This window comes from Hypanus sabinus, chromosome 3 (assembly GCF_030144855.1).
Source record: "Hypanus sabinus isolate sHypSab1 chromosome 3, sHypSab1.hap1, whole genome shotgun sequence".
NCBI lineage: Eukaryota > Metazoa > Chordata > Chondrichthyes > Myliobatiformes > Dasyatidae > Hypanus > Hypanus sabinus.
Genome location: NC_082708.1, coordinates 35194531 through 35213725, shown reverse-complemented (window position 1 = coordinate 35213725; position 19195 = coordinate 35194531). Strand labels below are relative to the sequence as shown.

Here is a 19195-nt window from a genome sequence, read left to right as displayed (position 1 = left end):
AAATTATTGATATTGAAATTTCATATAAAATCTAAATTACTATTTTCTAATCTGTTTTTCAATTGTCAGGCAATTTCAAGCATGGATTTCAAAGGACTTTTTATTATTATCAGATTTCACCCACTTCATCAAAATCTTTGTCTTTATTTTTATATTTGGGTCATTATCATTATTGGTGTTGCTTTATATAAATAAACATTGTTTCCTGGCACTTTACAGCATTGGTGGCTAATGCAGCACCTATACCAATACTTACAAAAGATCACCAGGAAATCAGTATGTGTTTCAGAATTCCTATTAGAAACACAGATGAATTTTGGCGTAAACTATTTTAAAGGGGCTGTTTTGCCAGAAGTTTTAAACTTTGCTAAAGTATGCTATGAAAAATTGTGATACTACAGTTTGATCAATTATCCATTATTTTGTATTTTCCATTTTCCTTCATTTATATTGTCTAACATTCAGAAAACAATAAAATTATGAACTTCGAGTCAGAATAGTCCACTCAATTTCATGAGCTTTATCTACTAATTAATAAGATCATGGCTGATTTGATTGTAACTTTAATTCTGCATTGATAACCTTTCAATCTCTTGCTGGTACAGGAGGGAGGACTTTGTGTAAGTGGATCACTGGCCTCTTTTCCACTGCATCTGGGAGCTATGCAAGAAGTATGGATTGAACCTATTCTGGGTGGGCATCAATATCCTCTCAGGCAGGTTTCCTAGTGCTATTCTGGAGTGTTTAAACTAATCTGGTAGGTGGATCAGAAACAGAGTGGTAGGTCAGCAATTGGACAGATTGAAGGGTTGGTAAATGTTAGGTTGTGTAAGGCTGGAAGGAAGCTCAGGCAATCCAAGTTAATGAACATGTTGGAGCAACAGGATGAAGTATATTAATTTCAAAGCAAAGGGAGAAGGACAAGACTGACAGCCTAATGTTTCAGGGTTCAGATACTACATATGAGATGGAATGTAAAATAATAATAATAATGAATACTTAATTGATCCCAAGTACAAAATTCTTTTGTTACAGCAGCAATATTTAAAAACACACTTAACTGTGTGCATACTTAACTAATAATAAAGTGAAGAATAATAATATACACAGTAATAATTTACCAATGTGCAATAATAATGTACAATATAATAAAACAGAGACTATTGTATTATGATGTGTGTTCACTTGTCACACAGAGATGAACTGTTGTATATGCTTTTGCGTTTGGTAGGAATGATTTTCTGCAGCAATCCTTGTGACAGTGGAGCTGAATGAATCTGTTCAAAAGGAGTTGGACAACTGATTACACACATGCAATAATCTGGACAGTTCATCCAGTGAGTTAATATGGGTAGAGCTCCGAAAGGTTCCATCATTGGGGCTATACAATAGGCCTCCCAGTAGCCAGTGGGAGATAGAGGAACAGACACATATGCAGACAATGGAAAGATGTTAAATTGACAGGGTATTTGAAGTGGGTGACTCTAACTGAGACCACCTTGGCACCAGAGACTTAGATGGGCCAGAATTTGTTAGGAGCATCCAGGGAACCCTTGACACAATAAATAGATAATCCAGCAGCAAAGGGGCCACACTAGACATTTTATAGGGAAATTATCCTGGCCAGGTGATTGGAGTTTCAGTGAAAGAGCACTTTGGGAACAATGATCATAAGACTATAAATCTTAAGGTGGTTGTGAATAAGAATAGGACTGGACCTCAGGGCACAAAGTACTACATTTGGGAAAGACTTAATTAAGCAGTATTAGGCAGGAGCTGCAAAGTGTAGATTTGAAGCTGCTGTTACTAGGTAGGTTCATATTTGACATCTGGGAGTTGTTTAAATCCTTCTGTTGTTTCTGATTTGGACAAAAATGTGGATAATCTGATTTATAAGTTTACAGATGTCAGAGTTATGAATAAGATCATAAGACCATAAGAGACAGGAGCAGAATGAGGTGATTTGGTCCATTGAGTCTTTTCTGCCATTTCATCGAGGCTGATCTATTTTCCATCTCAGCCCCATTCTCCTCATACCCCAAGGTAATTTTGGGGTGAAAAGGTATGGCCCCTGAAAATTGCAACACAAGTAGTTAAGGTGATGAAGAAGGTTTGTGGCCTTCATGGTTTTGAGTATAGAAGTTGAGAAGTTATGTTTCAGCTATATAAAAGTTTGGTTAGCCACCTTTGGAGCATTGTGTGCATTTCTGCTTGCTACTTTGCAGAAAGGGTGCAGAAGAAGTTCACTGGGTTGTTGCCTGGATTAAAAGAATTTTAGCTAGAGGACAAAGTTGATTTATATGAATTGGGTTTTTTTTCTGGAATGTCAGGGGCTAATGATAACCTAATTGAAGTAAATACAATTATGAGAGATAGAGATAGGGTAGATTGTCTTTTTTTTTCCCCAGGGTAAAAATGTTAAATACTAGTGGGCACAGGCAGGAAGTAGAGGTCTATGGACATTCTGCGGCCAAATGGGATTATTTTGGTTCAGCATAATGCTCAACACAGACGGCATTGAGCTGAGGAGATGGTCCCTGTGCTGTACTATGTTATGTATTTTGTTAGTAAGTATCTATCTACTTTTGTAATAAATAGACAATGATTCTGTATCTAGCACCTTCTAAGGAAGGCAGTTTGAAAGACTTTTTACCCTTTGAAAGAATAATTTTCACCTAATTCCTGCCATAAATAGGTGACCCCTTATCTTTAGACTGTGACTCCTTGTTCTAGATTATTCCACAAGAAGAAACATCCAACCTGTCAAACCCCTCAGGATCTTAACTACTTTTGGGGTGTTGGAGTTCAGAATTCAATTCCAGCATCATCTGTAAGGAGCCATGGTAATAATCTGTAAGATTATCATCATCATCATCTGTAAGGGTTTTTCCCAGGTTCCCCAGTTTCCTCCCACACTCCAAATATATAATGGGTAGGTTAATTGATCATTGTAAATTGTCCGATGATTAGGTTAGGATTAAACTGAGGTTGACAGTGGTTGCTGAGGCGACACAAATAGGAGGGCCTGCTGCTCCTTGTATTGATAAATAAATTAAATACTGCAATGAAGTTATCTCTCAGCCTTCCATTGCAGTGTATTACAGTGAATACAAGCCTAGCTTGTCCAGCCTCTCCTCTTAATACAACTCAAACCACTCCAGATATCAGTCTCGTAAACCTTCTCCGAACTGCTTTTCATAAATAAGGAAACCAATACTGTAACAGTACTCAAAAGTGTTTTCACCAAATCCTATATAATTGAAGCATAATTTTCTGCTTTTGTATCTTGCAGCACCTACATACTAGTTTTGATGACTACTACACAAGAGAGTCAGTTTCTTTTGAATCTCTGAGTCCTGAGGATAATTTTATTTATTTTTCCTTCCAAAGGGATTAGTTTTATAAATTACAGCATTATACTTACTTGCCGAATTTTGCCACTCACTGATAACTCCACTGGAAATTTCCAACTGATGTCAAACTCAGAAAACTCATAAACTCAGAAGTTTATTGGACTCTGTTCATGTTGCACTTGCTTAATGCTGAAAAATACACCCATATACAATTGAATTTCTAGTTAAAATTATATATTAATTAATAATTGAGGATTTCACCCACTGAAACAAATATCATATAAAGGATATACTGATATAGATGTATATGCATAAATAACATTCTCAGCCTGCCTGCCCAGAAATATTATCAGTAGTCCTCCATCTCTGAACCTATATGGCTTGAAGCATCTCAATATCCAGCAACCTAACAACTATGAGGAACTTTAATAGTTTAAATATTTCTGAAATGTACTGTGAGGTTTCTTAGAACAATTGAATTTGAATCAAATAATTAAGAAGAACTTTTCTGAAATTTTTACAAAAAAATTCATTGACAAACATATTAAATACAATAAATTATTGTAAAATTATTTTTAAAGAGTTGTCTCTCCTTCCCTTTTCCTCTTAAAGTTCTGCATTCCCTCTTGAAATCAATGGAGAGTAAATTGGCACTGGATCGAAAAGGTGATTTCCCCAAAGTATTGGTGGGAAACATTAGCAGGACTGGGCTCTGTCACTTGATCCCATGTAGAATCCAGTCCTGAAGCACACTGACAGATTTGGTCCTATAAATTATTTTCATGTTTGACAGCACATGTGTATAAGTCCAGAATATACTGCTGTTGAACAGCTAAACACAGCAGTTCCATTTGGAAACAATAACGTTATCCAGCAAGATGTAGTCCCTTTGTTTTCCCAGCATTCATGTGATGTATGTATGCATTAAAATTACTATAATACATTCTCAGTAATGTTATCCCACAAGAATTTGATTTGGCCGAACATACTGGTTAGCAAATGCTTACATGAAATAAATCAAAAATATTGCACAACAAATACTAATCTGGGTACAATTGAAGACCGTAGGTTTGTCTAGTGGTTCAGATTAGTATCTGCAAATGATACTCAAATTTCTCTGTAGCACCCTTGATTGACCTGCGCGGCTTGATTTTGCTCCTGGCTTCTACCATCTCTTATTCAGTATGTGTAAGTGGAAGGGCTGGGATGATTGTTATTTTTCTCTATAAACATGTATCTGCTCATTGTCTAAGCCAGGCTTGCCACAGGGTGAGGCAAATTGAAAGAACAATATTTCACTTTCCAGACTGAATCATTATGTTTGGATATAAAAGAGGAAACAAAAACATGTTTCCCACAGAGTGTATTCACCATATGGTGCACACAATATTTATTTTTCACTCCTCAGTAAGTATTAAAATGCTGGACACCAGGTTCTGGCAGCAGGCTAAATGATATTTTCTCATTGGCTGAACAGAAACTAGATTTTTGCAGTTTACAGATTTGTTTTGAGGATTCTCAAATGATACAATATTCAAAGTCTTTAGTATAGGAATACTGCTAACTCGTGGCAATGTATAGAATCTTTTGTTCTCAAGAGAATCCAGTAATTCCTGCAGTAATGGGATCTATATTGAATCCATGTCTAGTTCTTTGTTATTACAATTTATATTTCTTCTTCCCCATCGACCCAGCACTCTCAGCTCTTTGATGGACTAATTACAGCCTCAACAAATTGAGAGGAATAATTGACGTGATGAAATTACAGTTTCCTTTTTAATACTTAACTTTATTTAAAATTGAACTGTGCTGTTGGTATTAGTTGTGCTGTTTTGTCAAAGCCTGCAGAGTTTCTATGGTTATAATGCTTTTTAATCCCATTTGCTCTGATCAGACTTTCCATTCAAAATGAACAAATTACTGACTACCTCTCCTCTTGGTAATAAAAATAGCTGGAAGGAATTTTCTTCTTACTTGACAGTCCATGGCATTTCATCCGTGCTCTGCTGACTGACTTGTCTCCACTGTGAAACCAGCTATTTCTCAATTTTCCACAGTAGGGGATAATTGGTAGTTTATGTAATAATTAATTACACAAGATTCTTTTCTTTTTTATCACCAGTTTATTTCATGTGAGAATTAGAGTGCTACATCTATTTAAATAAGGTGTTAATGTAGAATGTGACATGAGCAACTTTGCCATTTTGGTTATCAAAAATAAATGAATGTATATTTTTCTCTATAGAGGTGTTAGCTACTTTGTTTTGGATGTCAGAATTATTTTTAGTGAGGATTTAAATGATTTCTTGACCATGAATTGCATTTTTGCAAGAAGATTATTGCTCTTGGCTTGTGACTATTTTGTCTTTTTTTTTAAGATCTCTGAATCTTATTTCATTAAAGATCCTTATACCTTTCTCCTTACATCAGAATTTGTAAAGGTATTTTGGTCGAAAGCATTACTATTTAAATAGTTTGAAATTTTACTGCATGTCATCACCATTTAACATTTTAACTATTAATCCTAATGCGAATGTAAAGAAAGAATTAATCTCAGCATGTTGCAGGAAAAGTGTATTGACCACAACTAACAAGTAGCATAATTTTACAGATTGCAAAAGGAGCACATTTGTATGAACTTCCAGAAATCTTAGCCAATCTAGTATGCGCTTGCATTGTCAAAAGAGCATTGACCCATCTCTTTGATGCATATTGATCATGACAGTCATTCTTTTTTCCCTCAGGCCATGGAGGTACACATACAGAACCTTGGACAAATGCCATCTCAGTTGCTTATTGAGCCACATCCACCCCGAAGCTCTGCCATGCACTTGGTGAGAAACTATGTGTTTCGAATCTACATACCTTGATTCAAAAATAAAATGCTGGGTTGCAGTAGATGAGAATGGCACACTTGCACAAAATGAAAAAAGTCGCTTGAAAATCATATCCGGTTGTCATAAATTCATTCATTAAGAGAACAATAAGTTTAGTTGATAAAAGCATACTATAGATTTGAATTTCTCATAAGATACTAGGGCAGATAAGTTTGTATGTAGTGTCAAAGCTTTATTTAATATGATTTCCTTTCCATTCATTTCACCTAGGTATTCTCAGACCTACACTTCTCTTACTAAATATACACTGTCATTTTCTTCCCCCTTTGAAGCTTCCTCATACCCTTACCTCCATCTCTCCCCTGCAATATTCAATGAAGGCTACTACACAAGCCTGGTTCAGAGCAGTGCCGGATTGTGTAAAACTGAAGCGGGTGACTGAGAAATGGAGGTGGCAAATACATTTTATAAGGGAAATAATTACCTGTAGATGGAAGCAGCTTCTGATCATAGGCTTGAGAGACAATGAGATGCAGTGGAAAGGAGAATTACTGGAGATGGACTATGTACAAAAAGACAAAAAATATATAGTTTCTGTGTCTGCTAAACAGTCACTGACAGCCTGAAGTAACAGAAATAAATACCCGTACATTAAGACTCACAATAATAGAGGTGATAGTAAAAAGAATAAATAGTCAAAAGTGAAAGCATAGGCAAATGCACAGTAACTAAAATTGGGATTATCGGTACTTTTAAAAATTCAGAGATCTGACAAAACAGATTATGCCTAGGCATAATAAATTTAAAAAAAAAACAATTTAAGAACTAAATAAGGTCTCCTAACTGCTGTAATGCAAGCAGTACAATCAAATTATGGCACAAAATATGAAGATAATAATAAATGTAAAATAAACAAAAGACGATACTGAAAGAATTCAAAAAATGGCATTCATTTCAAGTGTCTGTTTCTCAGAATTGTTTTAAGAATCTATAGATAGAAATGAAATCAAATAATTAGAAAGAAGTGACATAGGATTGGAAGGTGTAGAATCATAATGGGTAGAGCTAAGAAAATGCAAGGGTAAAAAGCCCCTGATGGAAGTTATATACAGACCTCTGAACAGTAGTAAAGATGTGGTCTGCAAATTACAACAGGAAATAGATAATATGTGTCAAAAAGTCAATGTTACAATAGTCATGGGGGATTTCAATATGCAGAGAGATTGGGAAAATTAGGTTGCTGCTGGATCTCAAGAGAAGAACTTTGTAGGATGCCTATGTGATGGATTTTCAGAGTAGCTCATGGTTGAGCCCTTAGAGGATCAGCTATTCTGGATTTGGTTGTAGTGCAATGAACCGGAATTTATGCGAGGGAGTTAAGATAAAGGAACCCTTAGAGGGCAGTGAGCATAATAGAGTCAAAGAGACATAGAAAAATACAGCACAGAAACAAGTCCTTCAGCCCATCTAGTCCGTACCGAACAGTTGAAACTGCCTACTCCCATCAACCTGCACCCAGACCATAGCCCTCCATATCCCCACCATCCATGTACCTATCCAAATATTGAAACCAAGCTTGCATGCACCACATGCACTGGCAGCTTGTTCCACACACTCATGACTTTCCAAGTGAAGAAGTTTCCCCTCTTGTTCCCCTTAAACTTTTCATCTTTCACCATCTTAACCCATGACCTCTGATTATAGTCCCATTCAACCTTGGTGAAAAAAGCCTGCTTGCATTTACCCTATCTATATCCCTCATAGTTTTGTATACCTCTATTCAATCTCCTCTCAGTCACCTATGTTCTAAGGAATACAGCCCTAACCTCTTCAACCTTTCCTTATAACTCAGGTCCTCCAGTTCTGGAAACATCCTTTTAAATTTTCTCTGTGCTCCTTTAATCTTATTTATACCTTTCTTGTAGGTAGGTGAATAAAACTGCTCACAATACTCCAAAATAGGCCTCAACAACATCTTATACAGCTTCAACATAACATTCTATCTCCTGTACTCAATATTTTGATTTATGAAGGCTAATATGCCAAAGCCTTTCTTTACAACCCTACATACCTGTACCGACAATTTCAATGAATTATGGGCCTATATTTCCAGATCCCTTTGTTCTTCTGCACTCTTCAGTACCCTACCATTCACTGTGTAAGATCTACCCTGAATGATCCTACTGAAGTGCAACACTTCCCACTCTCTGCATTAAATTCTTCTGCCATTTTCAGCTCATTTTTCCAACTGGTCCAGATACCTCTTCAAGCTCTGATAGTCTTCCTCACTGTCCACTACACCTCCAATCATGATCTCATCCACAAATCATCCGGATGGAATAGGAATGGGACCCATGCTCTGTCCGCCAGAAAAAGCAGGATTTCCCAGTGGGCACACATTTTAATTCCACATCCCATTCCCATTCTGATATGTCTATCCATGGCCTCCTCTACTGTCAAAATGAAGCCACACTCAGGTTGAAGGAACAATACCTTATCCGTCTGGGTAGCCGCCAACCTGATGGCATGAACATCGATTTCTCCAACTTCTGTTAATGCCCCTCCTCCCTACCCCATTGTTTATTTATTTATGTATTTGTTTGTTTGTTTGTTAGTTATTTTCCCCTTTTTTTCTTTTTCTCTTTTTTCTCTCTCTGTCCCTCTCACAATCACTCCTTGCCTGCTCTCCATCTCCCTCTGGTGCTCCCCTCCCCCTTTCTTTCTCCCTAGGCCTCCCGTCCCACGATCCTCTCCCTTCTCCAGCTCTGTATCCCTTTTGCAAATCACCTTTCCAGCTCTTAGCTTCATCCCTCCCCATCCTGTCTTCTCCTATCATTTCGGACTTACCCCTCCCCCTCCCACTTTCAAATCTCTTACTATCTCTTCTTTCAGGGTCTCGGCCCGAAACGTCGACAGTACTTCTTCCTATAGATGCTGCTTGGCCTGCTGTGTTCCACCAACATTTTGTGTGTATTACACACAATTATGATTATCCTCACTAGCACACAAACTAGAATAGGAACTTCTTTTGCATGTAAGATAAAGATGGGTCCCAATAGTTTAGGACCCAAATCTGACCAACTAAAATATAAAATCATATCTCAAATAAATGGAGCTAGAATCTCATTCTTTAATGAGAGATTGAACCACAGCTAAAAATAAAAGGTCTTTGCTGAGGATCTTTAGTTATGTTTTGCTTGTTTTAAATAGACTGAAGAGAATTCAAAGATAAGAGGTAATAATTTTTTAATTCTTTTGGACAAGGAAGATCAGGACTCTTTCTGTGCCTAAAGGGAACATTGAGTTTACACTTTCCAGGCATGCCTATTGCTTTGTGGCCATAAATGTCAACTGATACCCTTTGAGGATATAGCTATACAGATAAACCATTTGTCCTTGCTGGTCATCTGATTTAAACAACCAGCAGCTGATTATTTGAAATCCTGGTGATTCAGCATCTGGCACACTGGGCCTGATTCCTGTGCCTTCTTCAACATATCAGAATCCTCCCTCTAAATTTATTACGTTTATTGGAGAATGTATTATTGCACTAACATCTTAAAAATAAGGCAAATTATAGTTGTGTACAGTATTAATTGAAATAACATTCAATAGCTTGGAAAATCTGTGAGTCCAACACCAAAATCTTGAGCATGTTAGATTAATAGAGTTTTACTGCATAATAAATGAGTAGATTGCTGTAGAGAATTGCCTTTGAAATCATTTAGGGCCTATACTCTATACTCATGATGATATTATATTACATTTTTCAATCATTGCAATGAAAGTATTATTTCAAAAAACTAAACCAACTCAAACTGAAGCTGCTATTTTTCTGCAATAATTTCAACAAGATCCAAATTGTCTTGCCAAAATTGAAAGAGAGAGAGGCAATGGCAGGGCTGATGTATATCTCGGAAAAGGCTTTAGTTCTGGAGAGCCTTTAGTTTTATATTATGTACTTTGAAGAGTTAGCATTATAAGCCCATAAAATTTGATGGCATGTCCTGATTGAGCATATATATATGAATTTTGCCATTGACCTTGCTGAAAGTGAAAGGAAGCACGAACTTCAGGGTCTCTCACATGCCTGTTACCTTCAATGGAACCTTCAACCATCCCAACAGGGAATTCCACAATCTCTGGCTTCCAGGACCAGACGTATAAAGTTTACTGCTTGATTTGGAGCTCCTCCAGCATCCTAAGAGTAGAATTGTGCTGAGAGTGCACGGAAGAAAGTAGATATTTTGCAGCATCGTGTTACACAATAATTGGCAGTACATGTCTATTTGCAGGCTTTGTATAGGTGATAGCAACTTCACTATCATGAAAACAGTTATATTGCATTATATATTTTAATACTGTTACGTATCAAATAATTATGATCTTCATAGCTGGTTTACTGAAACAATATTCATTTAACTCTAAATTGAACAGAAAGTGATAAAAACACTCAGCAGATATAGCAGCATCTGTGAAAAGAGAAACAGAGTTAAACAGAGTTTCCGATTGAAGACCGTACAGCAGAACAGGGCCTCTTCTGACAAAGGCTCTTCCACCTAAAACATTAACTCTATTTCATTTTTTATTGAGGTTCCTTGACCTGCTGATTGTTTCTAACATTTTCTTCTGTTTTCTATTTCAAGTTTCCATTTTTTGACGTTTAACTGTATTGGGCAAATGCAAAATTTTATTTTAAATCTATTTTTTGTTTTATTATTTGTTAATAGAATTAACTTAAAAGGTTGTATTGAATGTTTCTTTTACCTAAAACTCCTTCTGCACCACCTCATAAAACCATTCCCAACATGAACCCTTAATACCTATCCTATTGTTCTAAACCACTTAGATCTAGGTGATGTTTGTTTTACCAAAAATGCAGTACGTTATCCTGATGCATGTAAATACTTTACCTACTGTTTTTTCCCTGTTTTACCAGACCTTCACATTAATTGTGTTTCCCTTTTGCCTCTTCTGTTTTCTCCTCTTTGTTTCTATTCAACAGTGTTTCCTTCCACAGAGCCCACTCATGTTTAAGGATCAGATGCAGCAAGATGTTATAATGGTGCTAAAATTTCCATCCAACTCCCCTGTTACCCATGTGGCAGCTAACACGCTGCCTCACCTAAGCACCCCTGCTGTGGTCACTGTGACCTGTAGCAGGCTGTTTGCTGTGAATAGGTGGCATAACACAGTAGGTAAGTGAAAACACTATCTTTGAATATTTTTAATATTCATGGTGTGAAATTTTGTTTTTATCACTGCTGTTTTCAGTATTCCTGACATTCAGTGCAAAGGATAACAAAAAAATGACAGTGATTTTATGGTTGCGCAATGGTTGAGTGTGTCTACATCTTGTTCCCCAGACTGGTATGATACAAATTTCTGATCAGCACTGAATTCAGAACTTTCCAAATAATCATTTTATTAGAATTTGACATATGAAATAACTTTATTTTGTAAGTATATATGTGATAAATATATTTTTCATGTTTTCTTAAATAGCAGTGAGTATAGCTTCCTCAATTACTTCCTGATTATTTTCTGTTTTCACAGGGTGGAATAAATTATTAAATGGGTAGCAAAATAGATACGTGATGAGATAGGAGATTATTACTGTCTTCCACCATTTGTATAGGTTGTTATAGACTGCAAGCCATTGTTCCAGTATTGTTGATTTATACCTTTGGATTGACAATTACAAAATACATGATATGTTCTGTGTGCTGTTTTTGTATAATTTTACAGTAGGCTTGGTTTTATTTTAATAAAATGTTACTAATTTATGTGATCATCTGTGATACTCTTTAATATTCAAACTATCATTAAAACAGCATTTAAAGTAGCAACACTGTCCCGTCCAGGCTTCACACAAATATGTCTGAAGGCTATAATTGTTATTAATAGTTCCTGCAAATAGTAATTCATGTCTTTTACCCTTTTAAGTTAGAAGATGACTTGATTAAGTAGCAATAAATTCAATGAATTATTTCAATAGTTTAAGAAAAATGTACTGTTCCTTTTTGCCACTGTACATTCCAGAACTTAGTTTTCATCATAAGTAGATATTGATCATTTTAGTCTACTCAGGTAGCAACATGTAGAGTATGTAAACTTATAAAGTACATATAGTTTCTAAGTGACAGCTGGTATGCAATTTCATTAATGTTAAACTTTTTATCCTATTTGTGAAATTTGCCTGTGGTGCTGCAGCATTTTTTTAAGCACTTAACAGTTTTAAGGCTAATTTTCAAAGCCATTTGCTAAATAGAAATATTTAATAAGAAATCTAATAATATACTACAAGCAAAACTTACATTTATCAAAGATCCAAATAATGTCAAATTCATAAAATACTGCATTAACTTGAAAGCCTGAATAGTTGATGAACAGTGAATTATTAATTACATGTGTCTGAAACCTGTTGGTATTTCAGAAGGACTATTAGTAATATATTGGCTTTAAATATAAAGCTGTAACTAATTTTGCCTGGTTTTTCTTTTCAGCCAGATCCTTTGCTATTTTTGTTATTAGTAAATAGAGAAGTAGTGTATATGTAATAGTAAGTGAATTATATTATTTGAGGCGAAAAACTTTTTAAAAGTTACAAAAAAGAGAGTGGTTTCTCTGCCATTTTTTTTCTATTTCCCATTTAGGCTCTCATCCCAGGGGATCTGGAGATACTTTTTAGTTCAATATTCTGTTCACTGACCCGAGAAAAGTGAAACTAATTTCAATGCCACAATTATTCTAGTGGCCAAATTCTGTAAATAAGGGTAAAGGACTATGAAATAAATTTGATCTTTATTGCCTGGCAGGCATCCTGAGAGTCAGATTGTAATTCTATCGATTCCAGTGAATGGAAAGCAGACAAGTTTAATAAAGAACGTTCCATATGATTGTCAGATTACCAACAGGTGATGAAGATAACCATCTACTCCTTGTTCTGAGAAATTCCCAATTAGTGCTTTGATATATTTAAAAAAGTTGTTTTGTCTGCATGTGAAATAGTTTCCATAATTATGGGCTCTGTGAGGTCCTTTTCACCAAAATGTGCTGACAGTCAACGAAACAAATGGATGTCATCATGTTCACAGTTACAAACAAGTTATGTTAGAGAGTGCTTCAGCCCACTGAAACACAATTTGCATTGGTCAATTAAATAAACCCTTAAATACAATGGGCATTTACATAGTAATGTAGAGGAAAAAAACCTAAATTGCTTGATGCGGTTTAAAAGAAAACAAATGTAGGTAGCCAAAGAATTAGATATTAATTAGGTAATGTGACTGAGAGCTTGGCCAAAGAAATGCTTTAAGAATGCTCTTGGAAGTAAAAGGTGAAATAGTTGAGAACACGAGTTCTAAAATCTGCATCCAGATGCAATTTTTGTGTTAATTACTTTTAATAATATTACTAATGCAATGGCAACTGTATTTTAGAACTTAATAAAGTCAGTTCAGTCATTGTAAGACACTTCTGATTATTTCTCTACAGGTCTTAGGGGAGCTCCAGGATACTCTCTGGAACAGGCCCATCATTTGCCAATTGAAATGGATCCATTGATTGGTAAATCCATTGTAGCTAATTATGGTGTTTCAATTTAAGATTAGATCTTTATGATTTTTTCTTAATTTTTGCTTCTTTACGGCAAAGGCAGTAACTTAAAGACATAACAGCAAAATTTAATAAATTGACTAGAAAATGAAAAGAGTTTTGTCAATATTTTTGATAAGCTTAAACAAAAGTATTTTGGCGTACAATTTTAATTCAGAGTTTTAACAATAAAATTACTCATCTTAGTATTATCTTTGTAGTTTAATTTCAGATATTAAATTATGTTCTTTGTAACCAGCGGTTCTTTAAAAGGACTGTCTTTTTTTAGCAATTCAAATGAATCTATGCACTCGAATTGTACATGAATCTCTGTGCCAAAAGCTTCTAGTCACTGAAACAACCCAGTACTATCTCACCTTCAGCTTCTTATCTTGCTAACTTTAACAACCCCTACCTTTCCAAGTGTTGGTTAATCATACCTCATCAGAATCTTTTCCAATAATTTTTGTACCACTGACCTTAAGACTCACAGGCCTGTAATTATCCGTTGTATCCTTCTTGAATAAAGGTACAGTTCAGTCTCATCTTCTTCAATAAAATTTGCAAATTGTTTAGGGAGGGTTCCGAAAATTTGTAACTGTATGCTACAGAGGTCTTTGGTAATCAGAGATAGTCATCAATGCTTTGCTGGTAAGAGATTTAATCTGATCAATTATAATTTTTTGATGAGGGCAGTCTAGTTGATCATTAACACAAGAGATAATGTAGTTGATGTAGTTTACATAGGCTTCTGTAAGAACTTTGACAAGAACCCATAAGTGAAACTGGTTCAAATGGTTAGTGTTAATGGGATGCAAGACAAGTTTGCAAGTTATAGCAAAAACTGGCTTGACAACAGGAGGCAAGGGATGATGGTGCTGGGTTGTTTTGATGCCCTGAAGCACATGAGGAGTTGGTTCTAGAACCCTTATTGTTTGTTACCTGCACTAACAATTTGCAAATAACTTGGAGGTGTGAATTGTTCCCAGGAGACACAAAAATTGATGGTGTTACTGCAAATGAGAAGATTGGTCTTAGGCTATAGGATGATATCAAACAGTTGACAAAGATAGACAGAGCAATGGCAGATAGAAGTTAATACAAATGATGCATTTCACTGCAACACACACAAAATGCTGGAAGAACTCAGCAGGCCAGGTAGCATTTAGGAAACAAGTACAGTCAATATTTTGGGTTGAAACTCTTTGGCAGGACTGGAGAAAAAAAGCTAAGGAGTAAATTTAAAATGTGGAGGGAGGGGAGAGAGAAACACAAGGTGATAGATGAAACCTGAAGTGGAAGGTGATGAAGTAAAGAGCTGGGAAGTAAATTGGTAAAAGAGATAAAAGACCATGGAAGGAAGAAAAGGGGGGAGGAGCATCAGAGGGAGGCGATGGGTGGACAAGGAGATAAGGTGAGAGAGGGAAAAGAGGATGGGAAATGGTGGTGAGGGTAATGGGAGCATTACCGGAAAATCAAGAAATTGATGTCCATACCATCATGTTGGAGGCTACCTAAATGGAATATAATGTGTTGTTCCTCCAACCTAAGTGTGCTCTCATCATGACAGTGGTGGAGGCCATGGATAGACATATTGGAATGGGAATTTCTGGTTGCCACATAACAGAGAAAGATGTGATTGCATTGAAGAGAGTTTTTAGGAGATACTCCAGGACGTTGCCAAGGATGGAGTGTTTCAATTATGAGAAGAGACCATTTGGAATAAGGAAATAAGGAGGTTGGTGGGGGGGGGGGGGGCGGTGTACCTGATCAAGAAGCACAAAATTGTTTAGGGTATAGATAGAAAAGATAGTAAGAAATTTTCTCCTTAGCAGTGACATCTGAAACTACGTAGACTTAGGATAAGGAGTGACAGTTCTGGAGAGGATCTGAGAAAGAATTTTTGTACCTATTGTGGAAGTACACCATGTTGTCCTTTATGACTAAGTATTGCACCGTTGCAAGATGTGTCTGGATGAGAATTCCTCCTCCACCTCCAATGACACTTTGAGATATGGATTGGCAATAGAGTGCATAACACATTAATATCTCACATATCACACAAAATGCATTCTCAGGAATGAAAAAGCTAATGGAATTCATGCTAATAGCGATCATTATTACATAGTGCTGCTGTGCTATAAATCTGGTACAAATTCCTACCATCCCTTGGTACTCTTGTAAGAATGACACAGTGTTGAGGAACTATCTGTGAAGACTGCTATCTTCACAGGCAGGGCCTTCCATCTCTCTCTCCCTTTATAAGATTGCATACTGTTCCCCCCCCCCAGTGGTATTTCCATGGAAACAAACAGATAAAGGAAGAGAGAGAGACATCTTATATCACCACCAACATTGAATCATAGATCTGCACAGCACAGAAATAGGCCTTTTGGTCTATCCCATCCATGCCACCCTTTTTGCCCATTTACTCTAATCCCATTGCTGTATATGGTCTGTATTCTTCCATGCCATGTTTAATTAAGTGCCTGTCTAAATATCTTTTAAAGTTGGAGATTTTATCTGACTCTGACAGCAAGTTCTAGACATTAGCCACTCTCTGTTAAAAAATTGTCTTAAATCTCCTTTAAAACTCCTTGCTCTCACCTAAAACCTGGGGCCTCTTGTTTTTGATTATATACTTCTGACCATCTACCTGATATATGTCCCTTCTAATTTTATATACATCTACTGGGTCCCAGCGTCAATCCCTGTTCAGCTTTACTGGTCACAGACTTTTGATTGAAGAAAACGACCTTTCACCATTGCATTCTGCTTCCTGTCACTGAGACAATTTTGGATCCAAGTAGCCAGGTTGTCTTGGATCCTTTGTGATTCAGCCTTCTGGACTAGCCTTTCATGAGGAAAAATGTCTACTGCCTTGCCTTCATCAGTCTTCTTAGCTACCATCTCAAAAACTAATTAGAGAAGCAGGATTTCTCCCACAAAAAGCCATGCTGATGTTTCTGATTAGCCCCTGCTATTCAAAATGACCCTAAATTATATCCCTTAGGACTTTCTCTAATAATTTCCCCACCAGCAAAAGAAGACCTGTAACATCTGTAACCTGGCTTATTCTTGCTTTCCTGCTTAAATGAAGGAAAAAAACTATGACTTCCTTGCAGTCTTCTGGTGAATGAAGATGCAAAATTCTCTGTAATCTCCTTCCTTCGTTCCCATGGCAATGTGGGATAGATCTCATCTAATCATAAGGATTTATCAACCCTTATGTGTCCTATGACACCTAACACCACCCACTCCTTAATACTGACCCTCTCCACCAGATTATCCATATCCCCCTCCCTAAACTCTTATCAGCTGAATACAAATAAAGAGTATTCATTTAGTACCTCACCCCAAAATGCCTGGCTCAAGATTGATGTAAGACCATAGGATCCAACAGTCTATCAAAATATGGAAAAATGCTGCCAGTTGCCAGTGATCATCTGTATTCATTGCATTGGCCAGGTTGCAGTTTTGAACCTCACATCTTGATGCTGAGTAGTTTCATGCTCCACTCCTCACAGGCAGTATGCTCAGCAGGCAAAATTGTGTGCAATTACTTCAACTATTCTGTGCTTTCTTAAGGCCAGATCATATAATCCTACTACAGTGGAGTGCCACACTAGTGTAGCAGTTAGCACAATTCTATTACAGCTTGAGGTATCGGAATACAGAGTTCAATTCTAGCATCCTCTGTAAAAAGTTCATGTCCTTCCTGTGACTTCCAGGTGCTCCAGTTTTCTCCCACAGTCTAAAGTCCTACCAGTCAGTAGGTTAATTGGTCATTGCAAATTGTCCCCTGATTAGGCTAGGGTTAAATAGGTGGGTTGCTGGGTAGTGCAGCTCTGTGCACCAGAAGGACCTGTTCTGCACTGTAGCTCTAAATGTAATTATTGTGTTCAGTTCTGGTTGCCTCATTATTGGAAGAATGTGTGTAATGTAAAGGCATTCCATAGGCTGTATGTCTCTTGAATAAAACTTGATTCGCCATAAAAGCAGGCATTTTACTAAGTGCTCCCAATTTCCCACACAAAGTCCACATAAAATATTTGTACAGGAAGGAACAATATAATATAAACCTACACAGATATACAAGATAAATATTTACACAGATCAATCAATATTCACCTCCTTCCTCAACTTAGTTCACAAGCACCTACCACAATTTAGGGTCTATCTCCAGTCACACTGGAGAATACACCGAGGCCCATTTTGTACCTTTAGCCCTCCTCCCCAGTAGCTCATAGAATGTCCCTGCTGCAAACTCACAAATAATGCCTGCCTTAAAGCAGTGCCTTGCTTTCACTGAAACGTACCCAGAACTGCCAAACAGCAAACAAATGAACAGACAAGCAGACCAATGAAGCACTTAACAAACAGCAAACGTAAAACAAATAAACATTTATGTATTCATAAACTTAGCTATTATTCCCTGTATGTGTTTGTGTGTGTTACTACAAGGTTGTAAAATTATTGCAGTGCTGCCCAAGGGCAGTGACAGCCCTCTTTCACAACGTAAAAGCTTTAGAGAGAGTTCAAAGATTTACCAGGATGTTGTCTGGATTAGAGAAGATGTCTTATGAGAAAAGTTTGAGTGAGTTAGTTAATTTCTCTTTGGAGCAAAGGAGAAAGAGAGGAGAATTAATGTAGTTGTATAAGGGACATAGATAGACTGGACAGCCAGTGCATTTTTCCCAAGTCTGAAATGGATAATGGCTAATATGAGAGGGCGTAATTTGAGATGATTAGAGGAAAGTCTAGGGGAGATATTAGAGTTAGGTCTTTTTTTACGCAGGAAATGGTAAGTGCATTGAATGCACTGCCAGGAGTGGTCATAGAGGCAGATCCATTAGGGCCTTTTAAGAGCCTCTTACATAGGCTCGTGGATGAAAGAAACATGGAGGGCTATGTGGGAGGGAAAGGACAGATTGACTTTGGAATAGTTTGAGGTTGGCAAAACACCATAGGCTGTAGGGCCTGTACTGTTCTTTTCTATAATAAATTCTTAATTTGCCCTTTATAGAAAAATGTTCAACTGGAGTTTGCTCATCTGGATACCTCTCTGCAGTGTGCAATTGTAGCTGCAGCCAGGCTTGTGAAAGGTTCCTCTCTTCTATTTGGGTGGTCTGCACTTGGCTGTGATGGATGTTTATAAGCAGCTCAGGGTCATGAATGGTCAACTGGTGACTGCAGTCTCTCAGTCCGAGGGGTTGCAGACTGAAGCAGGTAGTTATGGGGACCATGTGGATTACATGAGAACTAGTGGTGGGAAGAGAGATGCTGACATACTGAGAGAGGACAGGACCTTCTAACTCTATAATACCAGTGGCACTCTCCCATTTCTGACATACAACAATCTGCGTATCCACTAAAATCTAGATCATGTGGCTGTCATCAAAGTCTCCA

The 19195-nt window shown here is 36.9% G+C and overlaps 1 protein-coding gene across 4 annotated transcripts in view; it reads left to right on the top strand.

The window, feature by feature from the left end:
• nbeaa (neurobeachin a) overlaps positions 1-19195 on the top strand; it is a 790167-nt gene that overhangs the window by 745482 nt on the left and 25490 nt on the right. For 3 of the 4 annotated variants that reach the window (XM_059964072.1, XM_059964071.1, XM_059964070.1), the window contains 3 exons: positions 6098-6187; positions 11196-11388; positions 13688-13759. In XM_059964072.1, the coding sequence (XP_059820055.1) occupies positions 6098-6187; positions 11196-11388; positions 13688-13759 (355 nt within the window). Of the gene's footprint in view, positions 1-5731; positions 5795-6097; positions 6188-11195; positions 11389-13687; positions 13760-19195 lie in introns of all 4 variants that reach the window. The other variant, XM_059964073.1, reaches the window with a different exon arrangement.